At 33.9% G+C, this 16,036-nt stretch overlaps 1 protein-coding gene across 22 annotated transcripts in view; it reads left to right on the top strand.

Moving 5' to 3' along the window:
• EHBP1 (EH domain binding protein 1) overlaps positions 1 to 16,036 on the top strand; it is a 409,225-nt gene that overhangs the window by 333,259 nt on the left and 59,930 nt on the right. For 9 of the 22 annotated variants that reach the window (XM_007476768.3, XM_007476766.3, XM_056813937.1 and 6 more), the window contains 6 exons: positions 1,193 to 1,246; positions 1,816 to 1,923; positions 5,300 to 5,430; positions 7,919 to 8,057; positions 8,210 to 8,316; positions 11,312 to 11,435. In XM_007476768.3, coding sequence (XP_007476830.1) covers positions 1,193 to 1,246; positions 1,816 to 1,923; positions 5,300 to 5,430; positions 7,919 to 8,057; positions 8,210 to 8,316; positions 11,312 to 11,435 — 663 coding nt within the window. The remainder of the gene's footprint in view (positions 1 to 1,192; positions 1,247 to 1,815; positions 1,924 to 5,299; positions 5,431 to 7,918; positions 8,058 to 8,209; positions 8,317 to 11,311; positions 11,436 to 16,036) is intronic. The other 13 variants (XM_056813942.1, XM_056813941.1, XM_056813940.1 and 10 more) reach the window with 6 other exon arrangements.

The following is a 16,036-nucleotide window of genomic DNA, read 5'->3' as shown; positions in this document are numbered from 1 at the left end:
TTAACCACAAACTAAATTCCATTTTATTGGTATCTTAAGTTTAATGCTTTAGTCTAATTTGGGGGATTTACTTTTGCTTTTTACAAATCAAAACAAAACTTTCTTCTAATTTCTTCTTTTTTGACTTTTCTTAATCTTCCTCTCTTTCTAAATCTTGCTGCTTAAAAACCATCTCTTAAGTCCTAACTCTCTTCCTAAGCCCTTTCATCTCTGATGCCTTCCCCTTCATTGCTGGCTACATTGAAACCAAATCATTCTTATTTCTTCTGAGTACACTTAGGTAGTTTAAAGCTATGACCTATATATTCAGGGATTTCATTTTAAATCGATGGAGCCTTCAGTGGAAGACCAACCTGTCATCAACTTCTTTCCATTTATGATTTGATAACATTAAATTACATTACCTCCAAACTTAAGTTATGTCAGGATATTGAATTTATTCTAACAATATTAGTTTTACCACCACATACTTAACTCTTTTACCATTCTTTATCATGTAACAAAACCAACTAATATTTTCTTTAAATGCACTAAAATACATTGTCCACTCAGAAATCATGTTTTTTCTTCCTTTGAGATTTCCCTGATTTTCCCTTTGCTTCCTTTCTACTTCTAAGGGATATTGTTTATTGATGTGTTCTTTGTCTAGCCTTTTAAACTCTTTAGTAGAACAGTGCTTTTTATATCCTGTTGCTCTTATACTAAGCATTTGCTTAGACATTGGCAAGTAAATTGGGAATCAAAGTTAAGAGAATACCTTAAGGGAGAAAGTTATAACAATATTAAAACTTCATTGATGTCTGAGACTCTCTGAAATATTCTCTTTAGTAAGAAAGAATGATTTCCTCTTACCTGATAGAACATTGTAGCACTGACTGGGCTAATGGAAGTTTCCTACATTTCAGCTACTCCTAAATAGGAGTCAGTGACAGCTGGCAGAATGCTTAAAAGCAAGGTGTCATATATGCAAATAAGATTTCTGCCATGCTTTACCAAATGAATAAATCCAAACTTTTGCCAATTGATCATTCCCGAAGCAAATGAAAAAGAAAGAAAATAGTTAAATTGCTCATGTTAAAAGCAAAAGAAAATATTATTTATTTCAGCATATTATATTTGTCAAAAATATAACCAAATAAGTTTTCCAAGTCCAGCAGCATATATTATTTTAAATAATATTCATTTTTCTCAGCTGTAGGTCTTGCAATGTCTCCTGTCTTAGTTGCTTCTGAACTTTCCTTTGTATGTAAGTGTTTTCTCTATTCTATTCTCACCATAGTCTCTTAATCTATCCATAATACATATCTTTTTTCAGATAGTCACATTGCCCCAATAAGCAGTGAATCAAATAATGTAATATTCATAGTTTTGTCCAAATAATTCATGTTGTGATTGATTTTATTAAGGGATTATTTCTTCCTTACATATTCTGAAATCTAAGATTTGATGCCCCTGTAAAATTAAGATATATAGTGGGCAATTTTTTTGTTACCATATAGTTTCTGAATGTAGCTGTTATAAATACATCAAACTGAAATATCTCCAAGAGGTAGAATGATTCAGAATCATCATTAAAATATGTAAGTAGTCAGGAACTTTAGATAGCATGCATTTTTTGTTGTGGCAATTCATATTTGACATATGAATTCAAAATATAAATGTTACTCCATTAATGAAAAAAGTAGCATTATTTACTAATCTGTGTCAAACCTGAATTTGGATAATCTGTCATTAAAACACTGACTTAAACTTATGTTTTGCATGAACAAGACAAAATAATATGTTTCTAACTTTCACTGATACATCTTCCTACAGATGAGGATGATAATATTGAGATAGATACTAACGAGGAGACTACTGAAGGCTTTGTTTTGGGAGTTGGTGATGAACTTACTAACTTAGAAAATGACCTTGATTCTCCTGGTAATTTTAATTAATAAATGTTTCTTGTGTTTTTGCATGGCATACTTTGTATTTATGTGGTTTTACTGCTGTTTCATCATTTATAGTAGATATATTTTATACTTCTTCATAGCTTTTGTAAATCATTACCTAAAGGCCAGAGTGTCAATTTTGTAAACTTATTCCTGTCATTTTTACTTTGGAGTTAAACTTTAAAATATAAAATAAAATTGGGAAAATAGGCAATCATTTATTTCTTCTTATCATTAAGATTCACTTTCTTAGCTTTTATCCTATGAAAGTTTTAGTTACAAAATATAGATAGTAAATGTAAATCATGCTCCTAGTGATATACAGGCTTATTTTTTTCTGAGTTCAAGTTCATGATTTTCTTCAGTTGTAATATGATGATACAGATATTGGGCCCATTCCAACACTGATTCAACTAAATGATGCCACTGATTGGCCTGCTTCTTTTTAGTGTAAATTATCATGTGGGTTTTTTTGCTTACCTACAATTTGGTTCTCAATGTCTTCAAAACCAAGTATAAGAAATAGTTATGTAATTGTTTTTATTTTTATTTTCTATTTTAATAACAAATTTCCACATAAGTTTTCCAATTTTTTTTTTATATATAAAAGGGTTTTGATTCTTTCTCTCCTTTTTTATGGAGGCCTCCCTAATATTCAGCTTTTTCCTGTTCAGAGTTAAGAAAGACAGATGGTAGGAATTACATGGCATTTCAAGTAATTCTAAGACCTTTCATTCACACCTCACTCTCAGCTCCACTGTGCTGACCCACACCATGCTTTACTTCCCTCCCTAGTTTGCAACAGCAAAACACCATCATCCCTAAGGTAAAACAATTAATGAAGCCTCTTCTGGTTAACAGAGGGCATTCTTGAAAAAAGTATAATATGTGACCCAGAGTTGTCTTTATGCTTTTACTAGAGAAACTCCAATGTTAAAATGTTTGCTGCCTAAGGAAAATTTCAGATTTGTTGAAACAAAAGACTGAACTCGTGTGGGTGGAGTAGGGAGGAGACAGTATTTTGTCCATTCTCATTTTCATACTTTTCATCTAAAACAATATTGTTAAGGGCCAGCAGCATCAGTTTTACGTGTAGACCTACCTGCCTTTGATTCTTGGGGTGTTCCATAATTATAAGAGCATGTAGTGAATAGGGTTTGATACTGACTGTTCAAAACTTGTTGAATTCTAAATCAGTGATAAGTAATGTTCATAAACTAAATTTCTAGTAGATTATTTAATCAATAACTAGTCATTTCTAGCTAGTCTTTTTCCAGGAGCAGCTGGGATCAGTACAAACTCTGATGGGAAATACCTTTCAAGCTGGGTTAATTTTAGGCCTGACTACTTTGACTCATGTCTTTTTAAAATATCTTCTTCCAATTTGATGTTTAAAATAAAAAAGAAATATATTTATGACATCTAGTTCTTTCTAAACTAATATTCCTAGTTGCAGATGGTTAAGCTTGCCAGTAAATATTTATTTATGAATAATTACAGCTTTCCCATTCACATCTTGTAATTCACACACACAAGAAATGGGGATGTACCTTAAATCAAAAACACTTAGAGTATCATGATTGATATGTTTTATCCCCATGTCCTTCTTAAATCTTTTGAATGATTTTATATAATATATGTTTCTGCTATGATCCAATTCAACAAACATTTATTAAACATTTTATATGTATTTGCAAAGCACTAGAAATAGAGAGGAAAAACAAAACAAATTCTATCCTCAAGTAACTTACAGTCTGTGGAATAGTAAAAAGAGAAACCTGTTCATATAAATTAAATATTTTACATGAATATACTAGCAACCATTATTCAGATACTTCCAAATAGAAAGATAGATTTTTTTTAATGTGTTCATTTGCCAAATGGTCAGTCTGTTTATATGATCAAATTGTTTGTTAGCTAATTACTATTACCAAATTACCAAATTCAATAAATTAACAAATTTATTTAGGTTGAATTTTGACTTCCTTTTTTTTCCTGAATTGTTTAATCAGGAATGGAAATATTATACAAATAAAAATAAATTGGACAATGTCACGTCCATATTTCGTAATGCTTTATTTTAGCCAAATATAATAAAATTAGCAAAATATTAGAATATCTTTACCATATAAAAGCAAGGTCTTCTAAACATAAGTTTTTATCTCACTATCTTAAAATATTATTAAATATGAACTTAGTCTTTTGCTAATTTTATTAAGCACTTGTTATGTGTAAGGTAATCGAGATACAAAGGCAAAATAAAAAATATTCTTGCAATAAATATACCTTAATATGACATACTTATCTACTAATAATTCCTAATTGTGTATAGAATGTCTATATTCATATTAAGGACTTACAGAAAACTGCTTTGATATATTGGAATATATATGTATCTGTGAGAATTTAAACTACAATAATAATTTGCATGTTATCAAACACCATAGTTTAAAATCACATATGATTACTATTATGAAAATTCATTTTATAGGATATTTAAATATACATATTTGTATATAAGGATGTATAGCTATAGATGTATAGCATATGTATACACACATATGTTCTCCTACATGTATATGGCAGTACTGTTTGTTCAAATACCACTTTCTCACCTTCTGCTAATCACAGCAACATGGAATAAGGGTAGAGACCAAACCTGTGGCTTTCTTGGTATAGGGAATGAATGCTCAAATGAGGAAACTGCCCCTGCCAGTGTAGCCCAGTGCCTTCTCTAAAACTTAGAGACTTAAAGAGCTGCTTGGAGCACTACCTGGTTAAGAGATCTGCCCATTGTTATGTAGCTGTGTTTATCATAGGTGGAACCTGAACCCAAATCTTCTTGCTCTCACCTGGCTTTGTCTCCATTCTAGCATCCAACTGTTAACATAATTATATAGATAGTTCATGATGCAATATAGAGGAAAGAGCCCTGGAGGTGAGGCCTAGATTCAAATCCTGCCCCTAACATTTTTCTTATTGTGTAGCCCTGGGCAATCAAACTTCTTTTGGCCCCAGTTTTTTCATCTGTAAAACAGAACAGTAATATATGTAGACCTTCTCTCACAAGGTTGGAGGGAAAAAAACACCATAAAGCATTATGTAAAACTTAAAGATCTAGATAAATCCAAGCTATTGTATTTTTGTTATTTTTTGTATTGACTATTATTTTGTGGGTAGAGTTTAAAAAGAAAAGACCTCTTCACATATGGAACATTAGTCTGTATGGCTTAATTTTAATATGTAGTTTTAGACCCCTATCTTCTCCTTTTCTTTCATTTCAATTATAGTAATCTTTATGTGATTTATTCTAAAATTGATAGACTCTACATTCACTCAGTACTATATGGTATTTGCATATTTAGCAGAACAAAACAGTAAATTGGTGGTGGATTTGAAGGTGAAGAAGCAACTAGAAGCTCAGCCACAGGTGGCAAATTCCCTCTGCAGCACTACTCAGAAAGCTGTGACTGATGACTCGGAGAAAGATATAAAGGTAAGAGTGGCTGGAGGATTTGGTTTTAGGATCTGGGGGTGGGTGGGGGCTGGGGGATGAAGTTCTGGATTGAGCTCAGTAATGACAATTTTATACTAAATCCCCACATTAAGATGTATAGGAAAATTGTGTGGTTCAGTGTTCAGGAAAGGGAATTTCGTTGTAATGATGAATATGTTTTATTTATAGCTTTTAAAAGAAGGTAGTACTTTAAACTGATTATTTCAGTAAAATTCAATAATCTGTAAAAACCATTCTGAAGATCTTGGGTTGAAACTTGTCATTTCCTAAGAAAACCAAGAGCAATCTGGTGTGGTTTTTCTGCCTTCCTCAGCCTTTATGCCTGTTAAGTTTATCTTATAACTTAAATATAATAAAATTCCTATTACATCATTAGATGGGTGGTATATACAGAGACAGTTATTAAGATATAGAAATGTGTGATATGTGTGGATGTGTAATTTTCCTATTTATAGCATTTTAACCTGACTAAAGTAATATGCATTTTTTACTACTCTTATTTACTATTATACTATTTAAATTATCACCACCCCTACTTTCTTTCCCCTTCCTTTACCTTATGATTAATATCTTTATGGCTTTGGGGCACTTCCAGTTCTGTCTAACTTTTCACCCACCTGCAGACTATGGGGACTGCCCTGCTGACTGAAAGGATTTCCTTCCCCAGATACAGAGATTCTTTGAAGTCCCAAAACAATGACTTTCATTGCTTTTCCCTTATACTGTCGGTTTCTATAAATTGGTGATGAAAGTGTGTGGCAGCACCAGAGGACTTTCAGTCTCTATCTTTGAACAAAAGGAAGCTTGGATCAAGTCTGATTTTTTGCGTTCAATTTAGCTTTCTGCAGTGGATTTAATGCAAAATGAAGCTAGCCTAAGAATAATACAATGGATTGAAAAGGCTAACTGAATTAGTGGGTTTAGAGGAATAAATTTGTAAAGTGGCAGAAGTCCCTAGTCATAAAAAAGGTTTCTTAAAATGGGATTTACTAGCTAATCACACTGATATTTTAGCATGTGCCAGGCCTTAAAAAATTAGCCATGTTTGTTTATTTTGCTAAAGACTTGAGTTGAGACTATTAGTCGTTTTAATAACAGTAAAATATATATGAATATATGTTAAGCCAAAATTATTCCTTTTCTAGCAATAAAACTCAAAAAATGTAGATGTGATCATCAGCAAGTAGTAACTTTATTAAACAACTTTTTAAAAGTAGAATATAGACATTTCTATTAGTGTGGCTTATCAAAATTATGAAATTTTCTATTTCTCTTTCTCATTTGCATTAATTTTAAAAATTTATTCCAACAAAAGGTGTGTCTTAGGAATTTACCTTTGTGTGGGTCTTTTTAACTTAGACCTTAAAAATGATATTTAGAAGAATATATACATTGGTCCTCTGTTATTGTGAGGCTTTCAGCAGAGTTGGATTTGTTTTTTAAATAAAATGCAGTTTACACGTTTATAAATGAGGCATTCTGTGTTTGTGGAAAAGGATAAACTGTTACCTTCCCTTGAGGATTCTGTATCCCAGGCCTCCTTGAGGCTAGAGAATAGGCCATTGGAGAACTCCCTCATTACTGATTGTCTCAATGCAGAGGAAGGGCAAAGTCTTGGTAGCTTTTGATAACCAGTTTCAGCATTCAGCAGGCTTAGCTATTAGTCATGCATCTTAGCCTTTCCCTATTTACTTTCAAAACACTTAATAAAAATAATAAAAGATTAGGTATAAAATGAAATATTTGTTTGGTACACAGCACCTCGGTATCTGCAGCTTCCACACATTGCAGTGGTTCAGTCTTCTGGGATATTTCGTGTTGATAGAACCATTTGAATTTGTTACCAGTATTAACATAGGAAGCTCTGGAAAAGATAATTGTAGTTTCCTTAGCTGTAAAGGGCTTACTTACAAATCTGGCTTTGGAAAGTTATAGCTGATGAAATGCAGTTCATTGGGGTAGTATTATAATCCTACCTTTTAGCCTTCATCCAGCATTAGTGGTTTATCTCAATGGGCATAAAATTAGAAACTAGTTATTCTTGTCATACAAGTCTGTGGGTCTTTATAAACCGATATAATTCTTTACTGGACAAAATAGTAGAAGGAAAAGACTTGAGGCAGCATGGCTTTTAAATCACAGATCATATGGATGCAAATGTTTGCAAAGTTTTTTGTTTTTTTAATAATGATGCCTGCTTAAGCTACATTTTACCCAAAGTTATTAATTGAGGCAATAGAACTTGTAGGGTAGTGGTTCAAAGAATATGGTTATACAAGAAAAGCTTTCAAAAAGTTTGATATTTCCCTCTCTTGTAAGTAGTTAGTCCTCTCATCCCACAAAACTGTAATCTGAGTCTTAGGATTCAGAAAATTTGAAAAAATCAATGATGAAAACTTTACCTTTTCAATTTGCAAATTTACTATTTTAAATCCTATTAATACTATGCATTTTGTTTTTCTGGTAGAATGGGACAGAAGATCACCGATCTGAGCAATTACAAAAAGCAACAGAACGTTTTAGAAATCCTGTTGTGTTCAACAGAGACTCTACTGTCAGAAAAACTCAACTTCAGTCATTCAGTCAGTATGTGGAGAACAGACCAGGTAGGATGATTTTTAAAAAAATGTTTTCCTGCCCTATGATTTAATAGTATTTAACAATAAATATATTAAAAACCTGATAATGTAAGTCCTCATTTCAATACACAAATATCAAGCTTTATAATAATTTTACATGTCTTTCCCCTTTTTTCAAGAGATGAAAAGGCAGAGATCAATACAGGAAGATACAAAGAGAGGAAATGAGGAGAAGACGGCGATAACTGAAACTCAGAGGAAGCCATCAGAAGATGAAGTGCTTAATGTATATTAATTTTTTGTCTGGTTTCATGATTGCTGATAATTCCAAACTGTATGTGGAAATAGTGCCTTTATTTGTTAAAATGAGATGTTAGGTTTTTTTAGATGTCAATCTCCAGTGCATTCAAAGCAGAGTGAGAGGGGTGCACTGTTGAATTAGTCTGCAGTGTGGTGATAATTGTCAGATAAAAAAAATGAATTTTTCAGAGTTCCACAGCCCCAGCTTCCTTGAGACATTTCCATCAGGGCACTTCCCATAAAGAGATTCCAGTATTGATCTACCGGGAGGATTTTAATTATTACAATAGCAGATACCGCAGAGCTGCAGTTAGAGGGAAAAGTCACATGAGACCTGCTAGAATTTCTCAGCCAACCCATTTTGTTGGCTTGGGTTAATGGGTGTTCAACCTTTCCATTATCCAGATCAGCCGTGAATTACTAGCTGAATGATGTTTGCATTAATATAATATATATGGTAATTTCTTCACTTAATTAACGGGGAGGTTCAGCTCAGTAGGGGTATGGGCTGATCATGTGTAAAATTGATTTGTGAGGGAAATATTTGATAGACCGCAGGGAGAAAGCTGCTTTTGATGGACAGCTGCAGGACAGAAGCAGGAAGAACAAGTTTTAACCTGAATTTTTGTATGGAAACATAACATGGCCTTTGATGGTACCCTTTTTTGTTAATGTCCACAGTTTGTGGTAATATCAACATTGTTCTTATTAAGCCAGGATGTCCTTGGTTAGTAATTTTGTATTCCTTGAAGGAACTCTAAAATTTCTGGTTTCCACCTAATATTAGTGTTCTAACATCTACTTAATATTTTCAAGTAATCATCTTTTAGAAGACCTAAAAAGTCTTAGTAAATTCACAGTATTTATATTTATCTTCACTTAAACTCTCCAGACACCCTAACAAACCATTTAATTTAACTTATATTAGCACTTTGAATATACCACACATTCAAATAAGAACAATCCAAGCATAGAATTTTTTGCTGTTTTAAAATAAGCTACAATAAGTCAAAGTAAAGGGCTATGCCACTTACTCTCCCCCATACTTTTTCCTTCTCTTGTTCCATATGTGTCTCAGTTTCTTCCATTTGGATGTCATTGGCAAGTGGTGGTATAAGGAGTACTCTTAAAAAAAAAAAACTATTGCTTATAGTGATTCAATGAGCATGAGGCAGATAACTTCACTAGAATATTTTTTAAAATGGAAGTTTCTTGTGCATTTCAATTTGAAATTGCCATTCTGGAAGCTCTTGACCTTTTTATGCCATGAACTCAGAGCCTGTGGATCTTGTCTCAGAATGTTTATCACCTGCATTTATAATTAAAGGAAATGCTAGATTTTATTCAGAAGTTAATGAAAATAAAGATATCTTTTTTTCCCTATCCAACTTCATGGAAACTATCAAATCTATCCACAGATAAATTTGAGAGCCTATGGACCCCAGATTAAGAACCCTCTGTATTATATTCTTTTTAGCTTTTTCAGTTACACATTGCCATAATGAAGGAGAGTGCACATTTTGAATGTATAAGAGCATCATATTAGTCATAGCAGATCTTTCTAAGAAGTTATCAATGTTGTGGTTATCTGAAAAACTTCAAATTTAAATTTGTCAACTACTTTAATTGATTTAACAATCAGACAATATGAAAATTGAGATCATATGTGAGTGTGAATTAATTTCTAGTTCCTAAGGAGTAGCCTTCCTATACCCTTCTTCTTATTAGATCCCTACGTAATGAATAAGCACAATCCCCAAACCTGCCCCATCTCTATCATACTTTTCAATCTTGCAACTCTGCTAAGGAGCCTTGGGAGAGAATTCCTCGTGGTTTCTTGGAGATTACTATGTTCATCTGGAGGGAGGATTCTTTGATGTAGAAGAGGGTTTTCCCCCCCTATTTCTTATCTGGAAGGAGTACCTCAGCAGCAACATAATATTTCTCAGCAGCTATTCAGGCCTCTGTTAAAGCCCCAGGAATGTCTGACTGAACTAGTGCTCCAAAGGGAGCAACAATTAATCTATCTCTGTGACAATAACAGAAGTAATGATTGCTACCCAAGTGCTAGTTATAAAATATGTTTGTTTTGTAGTTATAATCTCAAAACAAAAATTAGGATTCTCCTGGCATACTTAATAGCCATACTTAAAGCTTAATAGTCTTCCATCTAGAATTATAAGCAAGATTAACTGTTGACATTTCAAGAGTCCTACTGCCATAAATTTTTTCCCAGTATGAAAGGCTATAAAATAGAAATACTTAAATTGACTTATAGGAATTGATTGAAACTATAGATGTACCAATCAGTGTACTGACTATTAAGTGTGCAACTATTAAGAACCATGTAATAATGTTTGAAACCACCTGTCAGTGTAGAAATCACAACTATACTAATTATCTGTACATTAACAGAATTCCACACTGAGGAATGAAAACTTGCTTTTGGCAAAATTTGAGGTATTAGAATTTCCTCTTCTAACATTTATGAATGTCTACAGTAGCATGAACAGCTATAGGATTTTTAAAGACTTTTAAAAATTCAATATTTTAAGGGTAGATTGCTTTCTTTGAGAATTTATCATTTAACCAAACTTATTCCCTAGATGTTGTACTTTTGAGCAAAATAAACTCTTTAAACTGCTCTTCCTTTATTATAGCTAGTATGAGAGTGATTATGATGCTTTAGAAATTCCTTTTCAGTGTTTACATTAAAACTCTGTCAACAATAAGAACAATTAAAATTTTGTAAACCTAAATGTAAAATCATAAAGGCAAATACCAATATAAAAATTTCCTTCATTTATAGAATAGTTGCCACAGTAGTAATATTTGGCAATCTGGTGAAATATTAGAGTTTGCTTTTTGGTCCCAATTGTGATATTTGGTTCTTTAGGTAAGTGCTTTACTAAGTGTTTATGGAAAGGAAAAATGCAACTTACAAGTGATTTTTTTTTCTTCTTGTTTGTTCTCGTTAACAGAAAGGGTTCAAAGACACCAGTCAGTATGTTGTGGGAGAGTTGGCAGCACTAGAGAATGAGCAAAAGCAAATTGACACGCGTGCCGCGCTGGTGGAGAAGCGCCTCCGCTATCTCATGGACACAGGTACGGGGCCCAATTACACTGTAAACAGTTTTGGCAAATTGAGCGTTCACAAACTCTTATAGAGTTTTGGAAGTGTGAATCTTTGAAGCCTGAATGTTCAGCAAAACTGCCTTGAAAATAAAAAGGCTGCGATTTGCAGCCACCTCTCTGGGCCCTGGTGATAAGAGTGCCTTCATGGGAAGTGATAACTCGCCCTGATACCGTGTGAGCCAGCACTATTGAACAGTGTGCTCATCCATGCAGAGTTGGAATACACATCTGTGCCTCATTGATATGCCACTGCTTTAAAAAAAAAAGTAAGATCTTCACTGTTCTACTGATTCATTGGGGGGAAAAAAGATTTGGCCTGCTAAAGCCATGTACTGCATGAAACAGAGCACAGTACATGGGGGAAGGCTCCATTGACTAGATCACTGAAATTTGAGAATACTATCTGGTTACTGATGCTCCACAATTATTTTTTTTTCAGTAGAACAGGTTTTTAAAAGTCTGTAATACCTTGTGTCATAGGTGCATTTGAAAGGATTAAAGTATATACCAAGTTTTTTTCCAAATGCATTATAGCTGCAAGTTTCAGTCCTAAGCAGAAGTTGGATTGGCATTAAATGCTGATTGCCAAAGGCGATTAAGGAGATTTAACCATAATAAGCTGTGTGAAACAAAAATAATGTTTCTTTTTTAAATGTTGCCAACAAAAGAATGAAAAAATTTAGTGTGTAAATGTATCTAAAAACATGTGTTTTATACATTTATACATGTATAATGCATGACACCTATAGTAAGAGGTATATGAAAAAATGAGCTTTGTCTTATTTTAAGATGGCCCAAAAAAGGATTTCCTAAAAGTCCAGGTAGGTACTTTGAATTGCTGCTCTCAGTTAAAGTAAATAGGTAAAATTAAATAGCATGATTTAAGAATGGCATGCCTACTTGAATGTTCCACTTACTTTCTTAACTTCTTAACTTAACTTTTTAACTTAACTTCACAAGACCAGTTTTCTTATGTATACACAAAAAGATTGAACTGCTAAATGTATTTATAATCATAGAGTCCCACAAACCTGAGTATTTAGAATTGGTACAAAGGCTCTATGAGCTTTCAAATGAGGTATTTAGAAATGGATACCCTTAGTAGATGGCATGAAGTTGTTGAGTTGGCTATGTGTGTATATATATAACAGGTGTCTAACTGATGATATAACTTTTATTATTTCAGACTTTACCTTGTGTTAATTTTTTTAATTGACAGTAGAATTCTTGTGAAAATAGAAATATTAGGTAATGTTGCTTTTCAATTTTACAGAATTAGAATAGTGTATGCATATGTACTTATATGGCAGCACCTTACTCATCTGAAGGTTACTTATTTGGTGTCTTCAACTATGCCTCCCAGCTGAGAACTGTGAAATAAACAAAAAAGATGTCCCAAAGGATGTTCATTCCTTTTTCATGGGAAACCCCTGTAGGCTTTCACTTACAAGTTGTTTACTTTTATTTTAGAGACAATTCTAAAAGAATAATTATCTAGTTTCTTGGCCCACAATATATTAGAAGCAGTGAGTTGAGAATGTTGAGAGGATGGCTAGCGCCAGGCATACTCATGAAAGCCAGAAATGAGAGCTGATAAGATATTAGTGAGGGAGCAGTCAGAAAAACTCTAAAAACAGACCCAACAAACTAAATGAATGTAGTAGTCATAGCCATTTAGAGTGGGACAAATAGTCCAGCACAATTCAGTAGTCCCTGAGAGCATCAAAGAATAGTCTAATAGGTATTCCTAATTGCCATCTTAGTTCATCAAGGAAGGGTTATATTATATTCATGATGAATATAATTTTTCTTATGCAAAGACATTTTAGAAAGATTTAAATAAAAAATGAAATTATTAAAATTTTAGTGCCAAAAGAGGTTAACTTCACTTTTTGAAACTTTGGCTCTTGTAACAACACTTTGTTCTCCTATGATGATAAATATATGAGGTGTTATTCTTATGTATACGTGTCATCTGCTAAAGGAGAGTAGAACTGAAGAAAATGAACACTTATTCACTATGTTCTTTTTCTTCTTTTTTCCAACCCAGAACTCTGCTTTGGTGTGGATCATGACATAGACATGTCTAGGCTCCCCTTCTCACTGAACTTAAGGTCACTTCTAATTCAGATGACTCCTGGAGAGGCTAGGTAGATTACATAGCTTCTTAAGAACTTTAGTCTCATATCTAAATGGATGTAAATCTATCTCAGACTGGGTTTACTGCACAGCAGACTTAAACATAGAGCTGGACCCAGAATTAGCCTGGTCTTCCCAAGATTGCCTAGTCTAGGTCCCATAGCCTATGCTAACTGGGGCTGCTTCCACCCAAAACCACTATTTTGTGGCATCCTAATGTCTAATTAGTTCCTATCATGGACATAGGATACTGAACATTTGCCTTTCTTCATCCTACATGTAGTTAGGTTTTCTATATGCCTTATACCATTAAAATTCATATTAATTTTATTAATGCCATTTTTACCAATAGTTAATGTGTAGTAAATCCATTTGTGCTACACTTTGGTGTTTGCAAAGCATTTTCCTCACAGCATCCTTGTGGAATAGGTAGCATTATTATTATTGCCATTGTACATGTTTCCTTATAAAATTGAAACCTAGGAAAGTTAATGATTTGTCACAAGTCACCAAGTCTGTCATGTCTAAGATTCAAAAAATTACCTGACTTTAAGTCAGTCATCTTTTTAGTAAACCAAGTTACCTCTATGTTAGTAATAGTAGTAATTGATGTAGGTAAGAGTGCTGAACTTGGAGTCAGGAAGGCCAGAGTTTAAATCTGGTCTCAAGTACTGACCAGCTACGTGACCTTAGGCAAATCCCCTAACCATTCCCAGCCTCCATGGCCTCTTTTGCAAAATGGACACAAAAGTAGCATCTACCTTCCAGGCTTGTAGTGAAGACTAAATGACTTAATATTTATAAAGTGCTTTGTAAAGTTAAATCTTTCCATAAATGCAAGTTCTTGTTGTTGTTAGTTCCTCACAGTCATGCTATTAAGTAGACAAGGCAAGTTTTATTGTTCCTATTTGACAGGTGAGGAAACAGGCACAACAAAGTGCCACAGCTTCATGGAACAGAAATTGGAAATTACATATTTTGACTTCTAGGCTAATATTTTTCAACCTTTGTCTTCTTCTGCTTCAATACTTTAAAAGTCCTTTATTGCGTTAATAGAGGCATATCTACTAGTGCAGATTACCACTCCCCCATGCCCTAGGAAATAGTTTCTTGAGCCATGAGACCCCAAAAAAAGATCTTTCTTATGATTAAATATTCTATAGAGAATAAATATATTTTATTTGAAATTTCACATTTTTATATAGGTACAAATAGTATCTAACTTAAATTGGATTCTATTCCCAAAATTCATTTGTGGGTTGGTAAGGACTCTATGTTTTTTCAATAGACCCAGAGAACTTTTAAGGCCAGCCCACAAAAGCCTATTTTAACCCATAAAACAGAGGTCCCCAGAGTACAGCCCTTGGGCCATATGCAGCCCCCTGAGGCCATTTACCCGGCCCCCACCTCACTTCTGGAAGGGGCACCTCTTTCATTGGTGGTTAGTGAGAGGAACACTATGTGGTGGCACCATAAAGCGTGGCATCGCTCTCATATACAGTACTACTTCCGGTGACATAATCCTTTGCCTGGCGCCTTATTCTGAGAGTAACTGAATGAGAACGAGGTGCCATGCAAAGGATTATGTGGATGCACAATGGAAGACTTCAGCATGGTGAGTGGGGGAGGGGATTTCTCACTGTGTATACTGCTGCCCAGTATAGTGGTGCCAGTGATGGGCCTATGCAAGGAGTGACAGGCCCATCACAACCAGCGCTGCAGCGTCTGCTATCCCAGACAGTGGCATACAGATTTATTCATAGTTTGTTTGTTTTTTTTAATAGTCCAGCCCTCCAACAGTCTGAGGGACAGTGAACTGGCTCCCTGTGTAAAAAGTTTGGGGACCTCTGCCTTAAAGTATCTAAAATATTATTAACAGAAACTCAGAACCTCATATCACTTTAAAATACTTCCAAGTCTATAGGGAAATAAGGAATGAGAATTAGGAGGTGGGAAATGTTTGTGTGGAGTCACAGGCTAGTCATTCAATTTATCTTAGTCTTAGTTTCCTCATCTATAAAATACAGGCAACAATGCTTTCACTGAATACTTCATGGCATTGTAAAGAAAGCACTTTGTTAACTTTAGAGTGCTATTACATGTGAAGTATTCATAGAGCTTCAAAGGAAGGCTCCGGGAGCCAGAAGCTCCTGGGCTCACCCACAGCAACATACAAGTAACATTTCAGGTGAGCAAACCCAAGCTCAGAGAGGCTTTGTCAAGAGTAGCAGAGGGATGGGAGGCCATTTGTGTGTATGGCTTTTTCATGGAAAAGGAGCCTGTCTTCACATGGGGAATATTAGATTATATTACTATACATAATTTAAATTACTACACACATCACTTTCTAACATTCCAGGATTCTCCAACCTTATTACAGATACCTAGAAGGTTGTTTTTTTTTTTACTTCATTTTACTATTTGTATTTTAA

Source organism: Monodelphis domestica, chromosome 1 (genome assembly GCF_027887165.1).
Source record: "Monodelphis domestica isolate mMonDom1 chromosome 1, mMonDom1.pri, whole genome shotgun sequence".
In the NCBI taxonomy this organism is placed as follows: Eukaryota; Metazoa; Chordata; class Mammalia; order Didelphimorphia; family Didelphidae; genus Monodelphis; species Monodelphis domestica.
The sequence above is the reverse complement of the archived record's forward strand: the minus strand, read 5'-3'. Positions and strand labels throughout refer to the sequence as shown.